General features: G+C 41.8%; 1 protein-coding gene across 1 annotated transcript in view; it reads right to left on the bottom strand.

Moving 5' to 3' along the window:
• Positions 1-858: 858 nt before the first annotated feature.
• cdc16 (cell division cycle 16 homolog (S. cerevisiae)) overlaps positions 859-17,106 on the bottom strand; it is a 66,805-nt gene continuing 50,557 nt past the window's right edge. Inside the window, exons 15-18 of the mRNA XM_043691247.1 lie at positions 7,027-7,088; positions 4,014-4,149; positions 2,971-3,061; positions 859-1,444 (exon numbers count right to left, since the gene is read on the bottom strand). Coding sequence (XP_043547182.1) covers positions 1,155-1,444; positions 2,971-3,061; positions 4,014-4,149; positions 7,027-7,088 — 579 coding nt within the window. The 3' untranslated portion in view covers positions 859-1,154. The remainder of the gene's footprint in view (positions 1,445-2,970; positions 3,062-4,013; positions 4,150-7,026; positions 7,089-17,106) is intronic.

The following is a 17,106-nucleotide window of genomic DNA, read 5'->3' as shown; positions in this document are numbered from 1 at the left end:
AAAGACCACGAAAGGGAAACAGAGCATGTAACACAACCGCTACATGCCAAAGGTGATTTCTTTTGAGTTTAAAGGGTATTCAGGGAGGACGGGTGGTCAACGATTGTCCCATTGCCTTAGAAATACGAATGTATGGAAATGCAACAGGCTTGCGATATATTTAATGATCACTTCAATTAATGTAAAGATAAAGTCGCCATAGTATTACCAGACAATCAGGCTGCTCTCTCATTAGCGAGACACAATTGGTGGTGGTTTAACCTGAGAGTCACCAAGCCTCAGGCATGGGGGAGGTAGGGTGTCCTACCTGGTAACCTCAGCTGGTGTAGCATTTGAACCCAGGCATCACAAATCAGCTGTGCAGCCATCTGAGCTAACTGACCCTACATATATTGAGAAATATGTGCAGCAGCTATTTAAACCCATTAATATTTTAAGAAGCTACAGTAAAGTCTGGAAAACACAGGTAATACAGAGTGGCAGAGGTCAGAGATGATGGTCTGATGTGGTCTGAAATATATAAGGGACAACTTTTTCATGCAGAAGGTGGTACGTGTATGGAGTGAGCTGCCAGAGGATGTGGTGGAGGCTGGTACAATTGCAACATTTAAGAGGCATTTGGATGGGTATATGAATAGGAAGGGTTTGGAGGGATATGGGCCGGGTGCTGGCAGGTGGGACTAGATTGGGTTGGGATATCTGGTCGGCATGGACAGGTTGGACCGAAGGGTCTGTTTCCATGCTGTACATCTCTATGATTCTATGATAGATGCATGCAGAATATGATGACTACAAAAATATTAATATTTGGCATTTGGTTCTCACTACAATAAGACACTGCACAAAGATGGAACAACATAAAGAACAAGTTTCGAGATTTTAATACAATGAAATGACAGGTGGCAATATTTCAAAATATCATGATCACCTTTTACTCTGCAGGTCACCATGAGATCATTACATCGTTAAATAACCATCTCAATCATTTGCTTATTGCTACCAAAACATTGTTGCGGAAGGGACCACTCACTGTCTGCTGAATGGGCCCGGTTCCACCAGTGCTGCTGTGAGTTCTAAATCAGCTGCAGACATCACAGTTTAATTAACTTGCGAAGGAGATGAGGAAGGTTCCAAAATTTCTGGTCAGAAGACACTCAAGTACTGTGGTCAGACAAGGATGCCTCTAATATCATGTCACTTTCATTCATTTCCATTTCTGTGAAAAGTGGGGTGTCTTCGTGGTGAGCCTCGGTACTTGCTACCTTGCTCTGCTGGGGTGATGTATCCAAGGCCATGATGCCACTCTCCTCAAGGGGCTGCCTTTCCAACTCAGTATCACACTCCCTCTCCTCCCAGGAGGGGCAAATCATTTTCTTGATCGCTGGTGCCTTCATTGTAGACATGTCGAGCTCGTAGCAACCAAGTTTCTCCTTTAACTCAGTTCCTGCAATGAAAGGAACATTTTCCTCTGAGACACATGAATAAAAAACATGTGGTTTGAGTAGCTCTTTTGAAGAGCCAGTATAAGTACTGTGGACTGAATGGTCTTCTCCAATTTGTGTGTTCCTGTTTTCTACCATTTGAAAACACAGAAACAAACTAATTTCCAATCATGCTACCAAGCTTAGTTTGAATATTAAACAATTACTTCACTAAAGGTGTCAAAAATAACGTGGTTGATGTTTCAGATACCACAACTCTTCTGTAGGATAACTAGGGATGGACTATAAATACTAGCCAGGCCAGTGATGCTCACATACCAGATTGATTATAAAATGAATGATCCCATGACATTATTTGAACTGGAGATTCTCCCAGTGCCCTGGCCAATATTAGTTCTTCAACAAATTCGAATAGTGCCTCTTTACATTAAGTATCTCAAGACCTCTGTGGCATGTTTCGATTTACCCAGTAGAATTCTCTAGAGGTCATCCTTTTTAATTCATACTTTCCCAATGGTGCATCGTGTACTCTAGGAGTTTACCCACGTCCAAGTGAAAGTAGTCTGTGATGGCCTGACAAATCTCTTTGCCTTACCTTGTACATTTGCATTTTCTAGTCCTCTACCACAACTCTTGTTTCTACAGAATTATTATTACCAGGTCTCATTAGTGCACATCAGATTGCCTTTTCTTCTGAGACAGAGGGCTGCAGGTTCAAGCCTCACTCCAGAGACTTGAACCTATAATCCAGACTGACATACTCCCAATGCAATATTGAGAGAATGCTGCAGTCAGTGGTAACGTAATCCAGACTTGACATTAACTAGAGGTTCCATCTATGTACAAAGGGGGCAGTATTGAAGATCAAGCAGAACCTTTCTTCCTGGTGACCCAAATCCACCACCCCAAGTAGACGAGCTTGTCACTTAACACTTGGTTGCTGGTGGGATCTTGCTGTGCACAGACTGCCTGCTGAGTTTTCTGCATCACAATGACAACTACACTTCTTAAATGCGTAAGTCAAAAGCATTTTTGGGTGTCCTGAGATTGGAAAGGCTCCATTTAAATGCAAGTCTTTGTTTTTGAACTTGGCATTGCTTAGGAGCTTGAAATCCAAAAGAAAAATAATGCTTTGATTTAACCAAGAACAGAAAACATGGCAGTTCATAAAACTGCACAACTTTCTCTAGGTGTGTTAGAGGTGAGCAGTGTCGTACTGTGGAAACAGGCCTTATTGATCAAGAGACTGGGAACTAAGTGCTAGTGCAAGAATGAAACACAGTCAGAAGTCACACAACATCAGGCTGTAGTTCAACAGGTTTATTTGAAATCACAAGTGGGCTTCACCTGACGAAGGAGCAGTGCTCCGAAAGCTTGTAATTTCAAATAAACCTGTTGGACTATAGCCTGATGTCGTGTGACTTCTGACTTTGCTCACCCAAGCCCAACACTGGCACCTCCACAAAGAATAAACCAGACATTGACAATGGTTTAAAATTGTGCAGAAAGCTTTAAGGTGGTTGCTTACCAATATAGGCATCTGCACTGCCAATGTACATCTCTATGCAATGACCAAGCATCGTAACTGAAAAAGTATCATCTCTGCGCAGACCCAGAGCCTGCAAAACAAAACGAAATATCAAACTCAAACTGTTTCCTCCATTGGAATGAAAAAGCATTTATTTTACTTTAAAAAAGGTAGCTCCAGTCATCAACTGGTTTAAAATGTGATTTAATAATATGGGTGTAAGTTTGAGAGAGAAGCCATAGACAATTTAGACAGTTATCTTCCAGAGATGGAAAGATTTATTCTGTCAGGGTGGATGTAGGGAAGTGTTAATGGGAGAACTGGAATAATGGTTACACACAGACAAATAATTCAACAGTTTATATTTTCCTTCTTTCACACTATTCACACGGCTTCCAGCAATGTTTTGCTCAATCTTTATTGCCTTTGAGAATGTTCTCATGAACTACATTTTCATTAGCTGCAATCCATCTGCCATAAGTATGTCCACAGGGCTGTTGGGAAGGGAGTTCCTAGATTTTGATCCAATGACAGTGAAAAGATGATATAATTTCAAATCACGATTATGCATGGCTTGTAGGGGTGCAGACTGTGGGAAATATAGTGTGTTTTGTGATACTGTACTTCCCATTACACTGATTGTAAAGACAGAAGTTTTGCAAGGAGACATGATTCACTGGGTCTCTGTAGACAAATTAACCCTCCCTTCCTTCCCAGATTTAGTCTGTTCATACTGTAATGCTCAGAGGTAGAATCAAGGTCTGACAACACTCAAAATCAAAGGTTCTGTCAATGCACTTTTCACACACCATCCCTCACCCAATATCCCCACAAATAATTATACAGTAGGATCCCCTCCCTAGTCCCAGGTAAGGATAACATGCAAACACAGGGCACCACCCAGTTCCTCTTTCAATAACTTCAGATGAAATACACAAAAAAAAAATCACATCTATCAGTAAAAGGGGTTAAATAATTTGGCAGCTGGTAGATCAATTCACGGTTGTGTTTTATATCTTAAAGTTGTTCAAGAAAAATCATACCGTATGAAAATAGTTGATGGCGCTCTCAAAGTTTCCCATGAGACTCAGCACATAACCGATAGCAGAATAGGTGCATGCATTCTGAGGAATGAGGACCAGAGCCTGGTGGTGATAGTCTAATGCTTCATCATATTTCCTAAAAAGGAAAGAAAGGATTTAAAGCAAGCTTTCAGAATTATGAATGATCATGCCTGCACAGACATACTTAATATGAAGCAAAAACTAAAGTCAAAAAAATGTATCACAGAATCTTACACATCAGGAGACCATTGCGTCTGTGCCAGCTCACATGTATTCTTTTCCCCTGAAGCTTGGAAGTGTTTCCTTTCCAAGTTATATAGCTGAAAATGTGTTGCTGGAAAAGCGCAGCAGGTCAGGCAGCATTCAAGGATCAGGAGAATTGACATTATAAGGGCTTATGCCCGAAACGTCGATTCTCCTGTTCCTTGGATGCTGCCTGACCTGCTGCGCTTTTCCAGCAACACATTTTCAGCTCTGATCTCCAGCATCTGCAGTCCTCACTTTCTTTTCCAAGTATATACCCAATTACCCTTTGAAAGTTACTGCCGAATCTGTTTCCACCACCGTTTCAGGCAGTGCATTCCTGATCACAACAACTCAATGGTTTAAAACAAAAGAATTCTCAGCTTGCCTCTGGTCCTTTTGCTAATCAATCTAAAATCTGTCCCTCCCACCAGCTGAAACACTACTTGTTCAAATTCTCTTCACTAAAAAGGAGAACATCATCAGATTCTTCTGTTTCTTTACATAACTGAAGCCACTCAGCCCTGATACCATTCCAGCCAATTATCTCCAAACCTTTGCATCTTTCTCAAAATACATAGTCCAACATTAGACCCAATGCTCCGTAAGAGAGAGTCCGGACCATTCTAATGTTCACATTTGGTAATTAGCTGCTGGTCGAAAGTAGCTAATCATGTCAGTCAAATATTAAAGCGACTCAAGCAAATTTATGGCTTGATAGTTTAGTGCAGTTATGATAGTAGATGAAAATACTGTCATTTCAAACAAAAATGATAAATTTTTATTAAAGAGGGGATTCACTTTGTGAAAAGGGATACTGTTTCCAGACATTGTTAGATGTGATTTTATTGGAAATGTCAATGACCCAAATACACAATAGGCTTCTGAGTAGTGAAACACTTGAAAGACCAGTTAATGGTTAATCACCTAATTGAGTGTTTGAGGGTGGTAAAGACAACTAGGAGAAAGTGAGGACTGCAGATGCTGGAGTACCAGAGTTGAAAAATGTCATGCTGGAAAAGCACAGCAGGCCAGGCAGCATCCGAGGAGCAGGTAAAGACAAGCCAGGGAACTATAGACCAGTGAGCCTGACATCGGTGGTGGGCAAGTTGTCGGCGGGAATCCTGAGGGACAGGATATACATGTATTTGGAAAGGCATGGGAAATCATGTCTCACAAACTTGATTGAGTTTTTTGAAGAAGTAACAAAGAGGATTGATGAGAGCAGAGCGGTGGACGTGATCTATATGGACTTCAGTAAGACATTTGACAAAGTTCCCCATGGGAGACTGATTAGCAAGGTTAGATTTCATGGAATACAGGGAGAATTAGCCATTTGGATACAGAACTGGCTCAAAGGGAGAAGACAGAAGGTGGTGGTGGAGGGTTGTTTATCACACTGTAGGCCTGTGACCAGTGGTGTGCCACAAAGGTCGGTGCTGGGTCAGCAAAGAAGGTTACCTCAGATTACATAGGGATTTTGATGAGATGGTCCAATGGGCTATGAAGTGGCAGGTAGAGTTTAATTTAGATAAATGCGAGGTGCTGCATTTTTGGGAAAGCAAATCTTAGCAGGACTTATACAATTAATGGTAAGGTCCAAGGGAGTGTTGCTGAACAAAGACACCTTAGAGTGCAGGTTCATAACTCCTTGAAAGTGGAGTCGCAGGTAGATAGGATAGTGAAGAAGGCGTTTGGTATGCTTTCCTTTATTGGTCAGAGTATTGAGTACAGGAGTTGGGAGGTCATGTTGCGGCTGTACAGGACATTTTTGGAATATTGCATGCAATTCATGTCTCTTTCCTATCGGAAGGGTGTTCTGAAGCTTGAGAGGGTTCAGAAAAGATTTACAAGGATGTTGCCAGGGTTGGAGGATTTGAGCTATAAGGGAGAGGCTGAACAGCCTGGGTCTGTTTTCCCTGGAGCGCTGGCTGAGGGGTGACCTTATAGATGTTTATAAGGTCATGAGGGGCATGGATAGGGTAAATAGGGAAAGTCTTTCCCTAGGGTGGGGGAGTCCAGAACAAGAGGGTATAGGTTTAGGTTGAGAGGGGAAAGATATAAAAGAGACCTAAGGGGAAACCTTTTCATGCAGAGGGTGGTACGTGTATGGACTGAGCTGCCAGAGGAAGTGGTGGAGGCTGGTACAATTACAGCATTTAAAAGGCATTTGGAAGAGTACATGAATAGGAAGAGTTTACAGGGATGTGGGCAGAGTGCTGGCAAATGGGACTAGATTATTTTAGGTTATCTGGTCAGCATGGGTGAGTTGGAGCGAAGGGTCTGTATCTGTGCTGTACATCTCTATGACTTGATGTCTGAGAAGGTAAGAAATGGCATCACAATTCCCCAACAGGGACCTGAAGATCATGGCAGCCAGGACGGTGCAGAGGAGGTGCATCCCTTTCTCTGAGGGACGGTAGAGAAGGCCTTGCTGACAGACCCTGGCAGCCTGGTCTGAAGTCACCACCTGGACATTGCGGTCTTTGTATGGAGCATCAACCAGCAGTACTGGAAGAAAGGTAATGACCTTCTCTGTTTCACTAAGATGGCAGTCTCTTCTCTCTGGTACCTCTCATTCAATTGGTCTGCTTTATAATGAATGAAAGGAACTCAATCAGATTCTCTGTTACAGGTTCTTTATTGTAAACCACACGTCCATACACCACAGCATCAGAAGCAATGAAGCAAATAAACACTGACTTGTGAGGACTGAGTCTCATGTGAACACACTAAGGGAAATACTCACTTGAGTTTTCTACATACATGCCCTAGATTATTCATTAATGGTTCCCATTTATCAACAGTCACCTGTGAAAACAAAAACAGCAAATCCATTAATATTAGAGAGAAATCAGAAATTCTACAACATCAGGATGTAGATACAACCACATGGACACGAAATGAGAAAGCAGTCCTTGAATTTTCAATATGAATGCAGCTCAAAACGAAACAAATGGAGAAGGGGACCTCCCAAATTTCCATGGCCAGTTTGATATGGCAGATTCAGTGCAGACCTAAGTGCATGAAGAAGCAAGTCAGTGTTGGTGAGGATCTAAAATTGGAATTTAGGCAACAAAATATGTAGATTTTTATTTCAACAAAATGGTTTCTCGATTTAAAAGAATACTACAAAATGGCCTGTAAACCATACTGCTGATTTGCAGAATTAACTTGCGGTTCAAAGATAAGAGGACAATAGAGTTTTCATAAGATGAATACTGACACATTAATTGACCATTTGAACTAACCTTGAACTAATACATGGCATGACAATTTACGTAAATTAGATATCCTTCTTAAAGAAAATATCATTGGATTAACTTGCTGTAAATCATGTCACCTTATTATATGTGATTGGTCTTTCTTGTAATTAAGGCTGTACTATTTCTTAAAAAAACATATAAATAATGTGTAATTTTCAAATGTAATTGCGCAGCTTCATCACGGGACACAGAAGCTTCAATCTCTATGTTGCTGGATAGAATTGCGTCTAGGTACCTTAATTCAATAAACTAATGAACCTTGCTTCTTGAATCGACCGCATTTGTCGATTCCTTTGACCGATCTCGAACCAAGAAGCCCCTCTTGAGGGGACATCGATCTTCATTGGCAGCTGAATATAATTTGTTAGTCACATCAAAAGGGATGGGATTGTAAAGTTTCCAGAACATCCAACTCCTTGCTATGGTATAATTTATGCTAAAATGTCATTTTATAGTTACAGTTTGTTCTCAGGTTAAAGTGTTTAGATTACTTGTGCTGGGAAACATAGAAAGCATCTATCCAGAAGTGGGAATCTTGAATTCCAATTTAAGGCAGTATCAAAAGAGATGTTGAATATTAAACAGAGGCACCACCTGCCCTTTCACAGGTGAACACAGAAGACCCTATTCTGAAGGAGGGCAGGGCAGTTCACTATTGTCTCCTGGACAATAATATTTACCCCTCAATCAATATCATAGAGCTGTACAGCATGGAAATAGACCCTTTGATCCAACTCGTCAGTGCAGACCAAATATCCAAAATGAATCGAGTCCTATTTGCCAGATTTGCAAGAGGGCATATTTTTAAGGTGACAGGGGAAAGATTTAAAAGGGATCTCAGGGGCAACTTTTTCACATAGAGGGTGGTGCGTGTATGGAATGAGCTGCCAAAGGAAGTGGTGGAGACTGGTACAATTGCAACATTTAAAAAGCATCTGGATGGGTATAGGAGTAGAAGGGTTGAGAGAGATATGGGCCAAATGCTGGCAAATGGGACTAGGTTAATTAAAGATATCTGGTCGGCATGGACAAGCTGGGCTAAAGAGTCTGTTTCCATGCTAAACAACTCTATGACTAAGCGGCTTAGGATTCTGAGCAGCATTCACAGCACAAGTAGTACATTGCCAAGGTGACAACACTGACTCATAACATCACTGGTTGCATCTACACTCCATAGTAGCTGCAGGTATTGCAATGATGATCCAACTGTTAGCAAACTATTTCAGACATCTGGGTCAAAAGTCTGGAACCCCTTCCTAGAAACACTGTGCATGTTGCAGAGACGGCAGCTCACTACTACCTTCTCAAGGACAATCTGAGATGGTTAACAAATACCAACCTAGTAAGTGACAATTAAATCCAATGAAAGAATTAAAACAAATGTCCCCATTACCCAGACTCTCTGCCAGACCTTTCAAGGGACTTTATACGAAAATGATATATTCTCCCTTTCTGAGACACTTGGTTACCTGTCATTGTATCTTCAATACTGTGCCAAAAGGTTATGATTGTTCCACAATTACAATCTCTCAATTGTTCATTTCTAGCATACAATAATGACATAAAAAAGGAACCACTGGAAATATAAATTGTAAATGCCAGCCGATGCTTAGAGGTCAATCTTTTAAGAAACGTAGATTTCACCATTCAAGAGAGTCTTAGCCAATTCAACATTAGCAGATATGCACACATTTTATGATGTACCTGACCTTCTAATATACCTTTGAGGAGTGCTTTGAGCACATTAGCCTGTTTATAGCATAGAAACAGGCCATTCAGTCCAACCTGCCCATGCTGGCATCTGTGCACTATACAAGCTTGTCCACTCTATTTCATCTGACCCTTTTAGTATATCCTTCGTTAAATTCAAGCTTTTCCTAAAATGAAAGAGTGGGTTGCTTCCCAGTCTGGGGAAAGTTATACTGTGGGTGTTGCCCATGGGTCAGTGCAATGACCACTTCTTTTCTTGGTCTGTATTAAAATCCTAGGCTTGGCATATAGGACACATTTGCAGATGAGACTAAATTTGAAAATATTAAGTTTAGGATAGACTTCAAAAAGACAAATAGGTTGCAGGAATGGGTGGATAATTGACTGAAAAAATATTAATGTAGGGAAGTGTGAAGAGATATCTACTGTTGGGGAGAACATGGCAAGACAATATAAGATGAAGGGCACAATTCTAAAAAGATTGCAGGAGCAGGTAGTCTTCGGAATAGATTATTGAAGTTGGCAAATAAAAGCTAAATACTGCAGATGGTTAAAAATCTGAAATAAAGATAAAATATGCAGGAGAAACTCAGCAGGTCTGGCATCATCTGTGGAGAGAGAAAAGAGAGTTAATGCATCAAGTTTAAGAATTCTGAAGTAGTCATATCGAACTCAACAGAATAACTCTGTTTCTTGCTAGACATATGACGTCAAACTTGTTGAATTTCTCCAGCATTTTCTGCTTCATTGAAGATGAAAAGACATGTTGTGAATGGTTAATAAGGCATACAAGATCCTGGACTTTATTAATACAGACAGAGTACAAAAGCAAGGAGGCTTTGGAGAACCTTGATAAAACATTGTGTTGCTCTCAACTGGAGTACTGTGACCACTTCTAGGCAAGGAAGTTCAGTAAGGATGTGGAGAAAGTCAGGGAAAAAAAATCCATGTTCTAGTAACGACTGAGTTCAGTTACTGAGGAAAAAAAATCTTATTGAAACTTTAACTCTGTTTCTCTCTTCACGGGTGCTGCCAGATCTGTTGACTTTCTACAACACTCTCTCTCTTTACTTCAGATCTCCAGCATCTGCAGTACTTTGCTTTTAATGGAGAATTTGGGCTGTTTTCCTCAGAGAGAGTTGAGAGGAAATTTTATGGAGGTGATCAAAGTCATAATGAGTCTAAACACAAGACATGTGGGAGAAAACTGCTCCCACTGTCAAAACGATGGGAACTAGAACACCTGAATTAAGGTGAACTGCAAAAGAACCAAAGGAGACGCAAGGAAAATCCTTTTTTACACAATGTGTTGTCAGAATCTGGATAAATTGCCTGGCAACGTGATGCTGACCGACTCAATCTTTATCTTTTAAAGAGAATTCAATAATTACTCAGGGGAAGTGAAATGGAGGACTGTGGTCAGCAAGTGAAACTGGTTGCTTTGCTCTTACTGATACATAGAACAGTGCAGCACAGTACAGGCCTTTGGCCCTCGATGTTATGCCGGCCTTTTATCCTACTCTTAAGATCAGAATAACCTACATACCCTTCTTTGTGCTCTCTTCCATGCGCTCATCTAAGAGTCACCTAAATGTCTCTAATATATCTGACTCTACTACCACTGCTGGCAGTGCATTCCACGCACCCAACACTCTGTGTAAAGAACCTACCTCTGACATCTCACCTAAACCTTCCTCCAATTACCTTATAATTATGCCCCCTCATGAAAAAGCCATGGAAAAAGTCTCATGCTATCTAGTCTATCTATGCCTCTCAACATCTTGTATACCGCTATCAAGTCACCTCCCATTCTTCTTCTCTCCAATGAGAAAAGTCCTAACTCCCTCAACCTTTCCTCATAAGACATACCCTCCAATCCAGGCAGCATCCTGGTAAATCTCCTCTGCAACCTCTCTAAAGCTTCCACGTCTAAAGCGACCAGAACCAAACACAATATTCCCAGTTTGCTCGAACCAGAGCTCTATAAAGTGGCAACATAACCTTGTGGCTCTTAAATGCAATCCCCCTGCTAATGAAAGCCAATACACATATGCCTTCTTAACAACCCTATAAATTTGGATGGCAACTTTGAGGGATCTATGGACATGGACCCCAAGATCCCTCTGTTCCTCCACACTGCCAAGAATTCTGCCTTTAATCCTATATTCTGCATTCAAGTTCAACCTTCCAAAGTGAATAACTTCACACTTTTCCAGATAGAACTCCATGTGCCACTTATCAGCCCAGTTCTGCATCCTGTCAATGTCCTGTTACAACCTAGAACAGCCCTCCACACTATCCACAACTCCACTAACCTTACTAACCCACCCTTCCACTTCCTCTTCCAAGGCATTTATAAAAATCACAAAGAGCAGAGGTCCCAGAACCAATCCCTTTGGAACACCGCTGGTAACCGAGCTCCAGGCTGAATACTTTCCACTTACTACCCTCTGTCTTCAATGGACCAGCCAATTCTGTATCCAGACAGCCAGATATCCCTGTATCCCATGCCTCCTTACGTTCTGAATAAGCCTACAATGAGGAACCTTATCAAATGCCTTGCTAAAATTACAACCAAAGTGGGCTAGTTTGACCTGGATGGTGCCAAGCTTCGAGTGTTGTTGGAGCTGCACTCATCCAGGCAAGTGGAGAGTATGCCATCGCACTCTTGACTTGTGCCTTGTAGATGGTGGGCAGGCTTTGAGGAGCCAGGAGGCAAGTTACTCAGTGCACTATTTCTAGCCTGCTTTTGTAGCCAATCAGGTCCAGATGAATTTTGGGCAATGGATGATAAACCCTCAGGGATGTTGATTGCAGACGGTCCAGCGATGATAACGCAATTGAATGTCAAGGAGCGGGGGTGGATTATCTCTTACTGGAGATGATCACTGCATGGCATTTGTGTGGGACAAACATTATTTGATTTTGCAAGATGCATATTATGCTTAACCAGCTCTTTGAGGAAGTAACATAGCTTTGTATATAGTGGAACCTGTCGATATGCTGTATTGATGGCTGATTAGGTGCTACATCAAAGATCATTGCAGAAAATAAAAACTCGATGTTGAGGATAATATATTGAACAGAAAATTAGCCAACAAGGAATACAGTAGCCATAAATGTGTGACAATCATAGTTGTTACACAGCTGAGAGAGACGATTTGGCCCATTGTGTCTACATTAGCTCTCCGAGTGTCAATCCCTTGCATTTCCCCCATAACTCTGCACTTTATTTCAATTTAAAGAAAGATGCTAGGTCTTTCATGCCTCAATGAAACCTGTCTCCATCACTTATCCAGGCAGCGCATTCAAGATCCTCAGAAATCGCTGTTTGAAGTGTTTGCTCTTATCACATTTGCTTCTCTTGTGAAACACTTTTTTTTAAAGTGTACCCTCTGGTTCTCTATTTGAAACAGTTTATCCCTATCCACTCTGTCCAGACGCTTGTCATTTTGGAAGCTTTGATCCAATCTCTTCTGATCCCTCGCCTCTTCGAGGAAAAACAGTCCCAGTGTCTCCAACCTTTTTCATCAATAAAGTGTGGAACCATTTTCATAAATCTTTTTTGCACGAAAACATTTGCATAATGTGGCACCCAGAACTGTACACAGTATTCCAGCTGAGATTGACCTAGCGTCTTATATAAGTTTATCATAACCCCAAGCCCCAACTCTTATACCCTATTTATGAAGCCTAAAGTATTGTCTGCTTTATTGAGAGTTCTCCCTACCTAACCGGTCACCTTTAATGACTTATGGACATAAACACCAAGATCTCTTTACTCCTGCACACCCCTCATAATGGGATGCCATCCTTTATGTCATATTGCGTCTCTGCATTCTTTGTGTCAAAGTATATCACTTGCCCATCTTTCAAACTGGATTTCATTCGCAACCCATTTACCTACTTTATCAATATGCTGATGTTCTTAGAAGTTCTATACGGTCCTCCTGGCAGTTTAAAATACTCCCAAGATTTGGGTTGACCACAAGTATTGAAAGCATCCCTTGCACACTAAGATCTAGATGATTTATATCAGAAACTCCACTATAAAACTTCATCCAGCCCGGAAAAGAATTAACCATTAATCTGTTTCCTAATTCTTAGCCATCTTCAAGGACCACAATTGGATTTTCAATAAGTGGAAAAGCATGAGAACTCTGTGGATCTATCATTTGCTCAGTATCACACTGGAATGTAGATGAGTTGCCAAGTGTCTGCGTTCTGCCATTGGACCAAGTCATTAGACAATAGACAATAGGTGCAGGAGTAGGCCATTCAGCTTTTCGAGCCTGCACCGCCATTCAATATGATCATGGCTGATCATTCCTAATCAGTATCCTCTTCCTGCCTTATCTCCATAACCCTTGATTCCAATATCTTTGAGAGCTCTATCCAACTCTTTCTTAAGTGAATCCAGAGACTGGGCCTCCACTGCCCTCTGGGGCAGAGCATTCCACACAGCCACCACTCTCTGGGTGAAGAAGTTTCTCCTCATCGCTGTCCTAAATGGTCTACCCCGTATTTTTAAGCTGTGTCCTCAGGTTCGGTACTCACCCATCAGCGGAAACATGTTTCCTGCCTCCAGAGTATCCAATCCTTTAATAATCTTATATGTCTCAATCAGATCCCCTCTCAGTCTAAGAGCCCAGTCGCTTCAGTCTTTCAGTGTAAGGTAATCCCGCCATTCCAGGAATTGACCTCGTGAACCTACGCTGCATTCCCTCAATAGCCAGAATGTCTCTCCTCAAATTTGGAGACCAGAACTGCACACAGTACTCCAGGTGTGGTCTCACCAGGGCCCTGTACAGCTGCAGAAGGACCTCTTTGCTTCTATACTCAATCCCTCTTGTTATGAAGGCCAGCATGCTATTAGCCTTCTTCACTACCTGCTGTACCTGCATGCTTACCTTCAGGGTACAACGGACCTGCACTCCCAGATTAACATTTATTGTAAAAAGCTGCGGTCCCAGCACGGATCCCTGCGGTACCCCACTGGTCACTGCCTGCCATTCCGAAATGGAGCCGTTTATCACTAGCCTTTGTTTCCTATCAGCCAACCAATTTTCAATCCAATCTAGTACTTTGCCCCCAATACCATGCGCCCTAATTTTACTCACTAACCTCCTGTGTGGGACTTTATCAAAAGCTTTCTGAAAGTCCAGGTACACTACATCTACTGGATCTCCCTCGTCCATCATTGTGCTTCAACACAGGGTGTGCACCTCCCAAAACACCGCACATGTAATCAAATATGTGCAGTGACTGTCATTTTGCAAGTAACCACAGATAAAGAATTGGAGATGATTGAGGAAGTTAAAGGATTGTAGTATTGCAGGATGTAATATTTGTTTTCTTTTATTTAGTCTCAAGATATGAATGATACCGAAATGTCAAATTTAATTGCTGAAAATGTACTCAGAATTAGTAAGGCATGGGAGATGGCCATTTCACGTTCATAGAGATACACAGCATGGAAAGACCCTTCTGTCTAACTCATCCATGCGGACTAGATATCTTAAATAAATCTAGTCCCATTTGCCAGCATTTGGCCCAATTCCCTATTCATACACTTCCTATTCATATACCCATCCAGATGACTTTTAAATGTTGCAATTGCACCAGCCTCCACCACTGCCTCTGGCAGCTTATTCCATACATGCACTACCTTCTGCGTGAAAAAGTTGCCCCTTAGGTCTCATTTAAATCTTTCCCCTCTCACCTTAAACCTATGCCCTCTAGTTTTGGACTCCCCTATACCAGGGAAACGACCTTATCTATTTACCCTATATGCCCCTCACGATTTTATAAACCTTGATAAGGTCACTCCTCAGCCTCTGATGCTGCAGGGAAAATAGCCCCAGCTTAAAAAGCCTCCCCCTACAGCTCCAATCCTCCATGCCTGGCAACTTCCTGCAAATCTTTTCTGAACCCTTTCAAGTTTCACAGCATCCTTCCAATAGCAGGGAAACCAGGATTGCAGAAATACTGGCCTAATCAATGTCCTGTACAGTCGCAACATGACAGATGTTTCTGTGGCCAGCAGAGAAAAAGCAGAATGGTGTGTTGTTTCCCTGGTACCAGGATCAAGGATGTCTCAGAGAGGGTGCAGAACGTTCTCACAGGGGAGAGGGGCCAGCAAGAAGTCATTGTCCAATAAAGGTAAGAATACCAAATGCTGCCTTCACTATCCTATTTGTCCCATTAAATCTATGTTCACTGTAGAGTAATCTAATCAGTCCCATCTTCTCATTCTGTTCCCTTATCCTTGCAATTTTAATTATTTTGCGCAAGTGGCCATTCTATTTCTTTCTTAAATCATCGATTGTTTCCACAATCACCCCTTCATGTGCATCAAGTTCCAGATCATTGTCACGCATTGTATAAAAAAAAAGTTCTTCCTCCAAATTCCCCTTGCATGCCTTGCCCAGAGACTTATCCAGATTCCACTGTCTTTGTTAAATCAGCAAATGAGAACAGACTTTCATTGTTTACTGTCACCTGTCACACTCTTGCATAATGCAGTCAAATCTTCCCTCAATGAGAACAACCCCAGCTCTTTCAAGCTAATCTTATTATGAAAGCCTCCCAACCCTGAATTATTCTAGCAATTCTCTGCAGTTTCTCAAGGAACCTTGCATCTTTTCTCAACAGTAGTGATCTGAACTGGTACCAATACTTCAGTGTGGCCTAACTGGGGCTTTATAAATGTTCAGCAAAACTTTCCTGCTTTTATACTCAACATGTGGACTTGTTGGGCCGAAGGGTCTGTTTCCACACTGTATGTAATCTAATCTAATCTAATCTCTAATTATTAAGCCAAGGTCTCATACATTTTGCTAATTACCGCTTACTACATCCCATCATTTGAAAAGACTTATGCATGTGAATCTCCAGGTCCCTCCTTAGAAGTGTCATTACATCCATATTGCCTGTCTCCAATTTCTCTGCCAAAATGCATCACCTCTCACTTCTTTGCATGAAATTCTATCTACCATTTTTATGTCTACTCTGCTAGCATATCAAATGTCCTATTCTAATCAAAGAGAGTCATAGAGATGTACAGCACGGAAACAGACCCTTTGGTCCAACCAGATATTCCAGCCCAATCTAGTCCCACCTGCCAGCACCTGGCCCATATCCCTCCAAACCCTTCCTATTCATATACCAATCCAAATGCCTCTTAAATGTTGCAATTGTACCAGCCTCCACCACTTCCTCTGGCAGCTCATTCCACACATGCACCACCCTCTGCGTGAAAAAGGTTGCCCCTTAGGTCTCTTTTTTTATCTTTCCCCTTTCATCCTAGACCTATGCCCTCTAGTTCTGGACTCCCCCACCCAAGGAAAAGACTTTGTCTACTTACCCTATCCATGCCCCTCATAATTTTGTAAACCTCTATGAGGTCACCCATCAGCCTCTGACGCTCCAGGGAAAACAGCCCCAGCCTGTTAGCTTCTCCCTATAGCTCAAATCCTCCAACCCTGGTAACATCCTTGCAAATCTTTTCTGAACCCTTTCAAGTTTCACAACATCTTTCCGATAGGAAGGAGACCAGAATTGCATGCAATATTCCAACAGTGCCTAACCAATGTCCTGCACAGCCGCAACATGACCTCACAACGCCTGTACTCAATACTCTGACCAATAAAGGAAAGCATACCAAATGCCTTCTTCTCTATCCTATCTACCTGCGACTCCACTTTCTAGGAGCTATGAACCTGCACTCCAAGGTCTCTTTGTTCAGCAACACTCCCAAGGACCTTACTATTAAGTGTATAAGTCCTGCTAAGATTTGCTTTCCCAAAATGCAGCACCTCGCATTTAGCAGAATTAAACTCCATCTGCCACTT

Source organism: Chiloscyllium plagiosum, chromosome 6 (genome assembly GCF_004010195.1).
Source record: "Chiloscyllium plagiosum isolate BGI_BamShark_2017 chromosome 6, ASM401019v2, whole genome shotgun sequence".
Classification (NCBI taxonomy): Eukaryota; Metazoa; Chordata; class Chondrichthyes; order Orectolobiformes; family Hemiscylliidae; genus Chiloscyllium; species Chiloscyllium plagiosum.
Note: the sequence above shows the minus strand (reverse complement) of the source record. Positions and strands in the feature narration are given on the sequence as shown.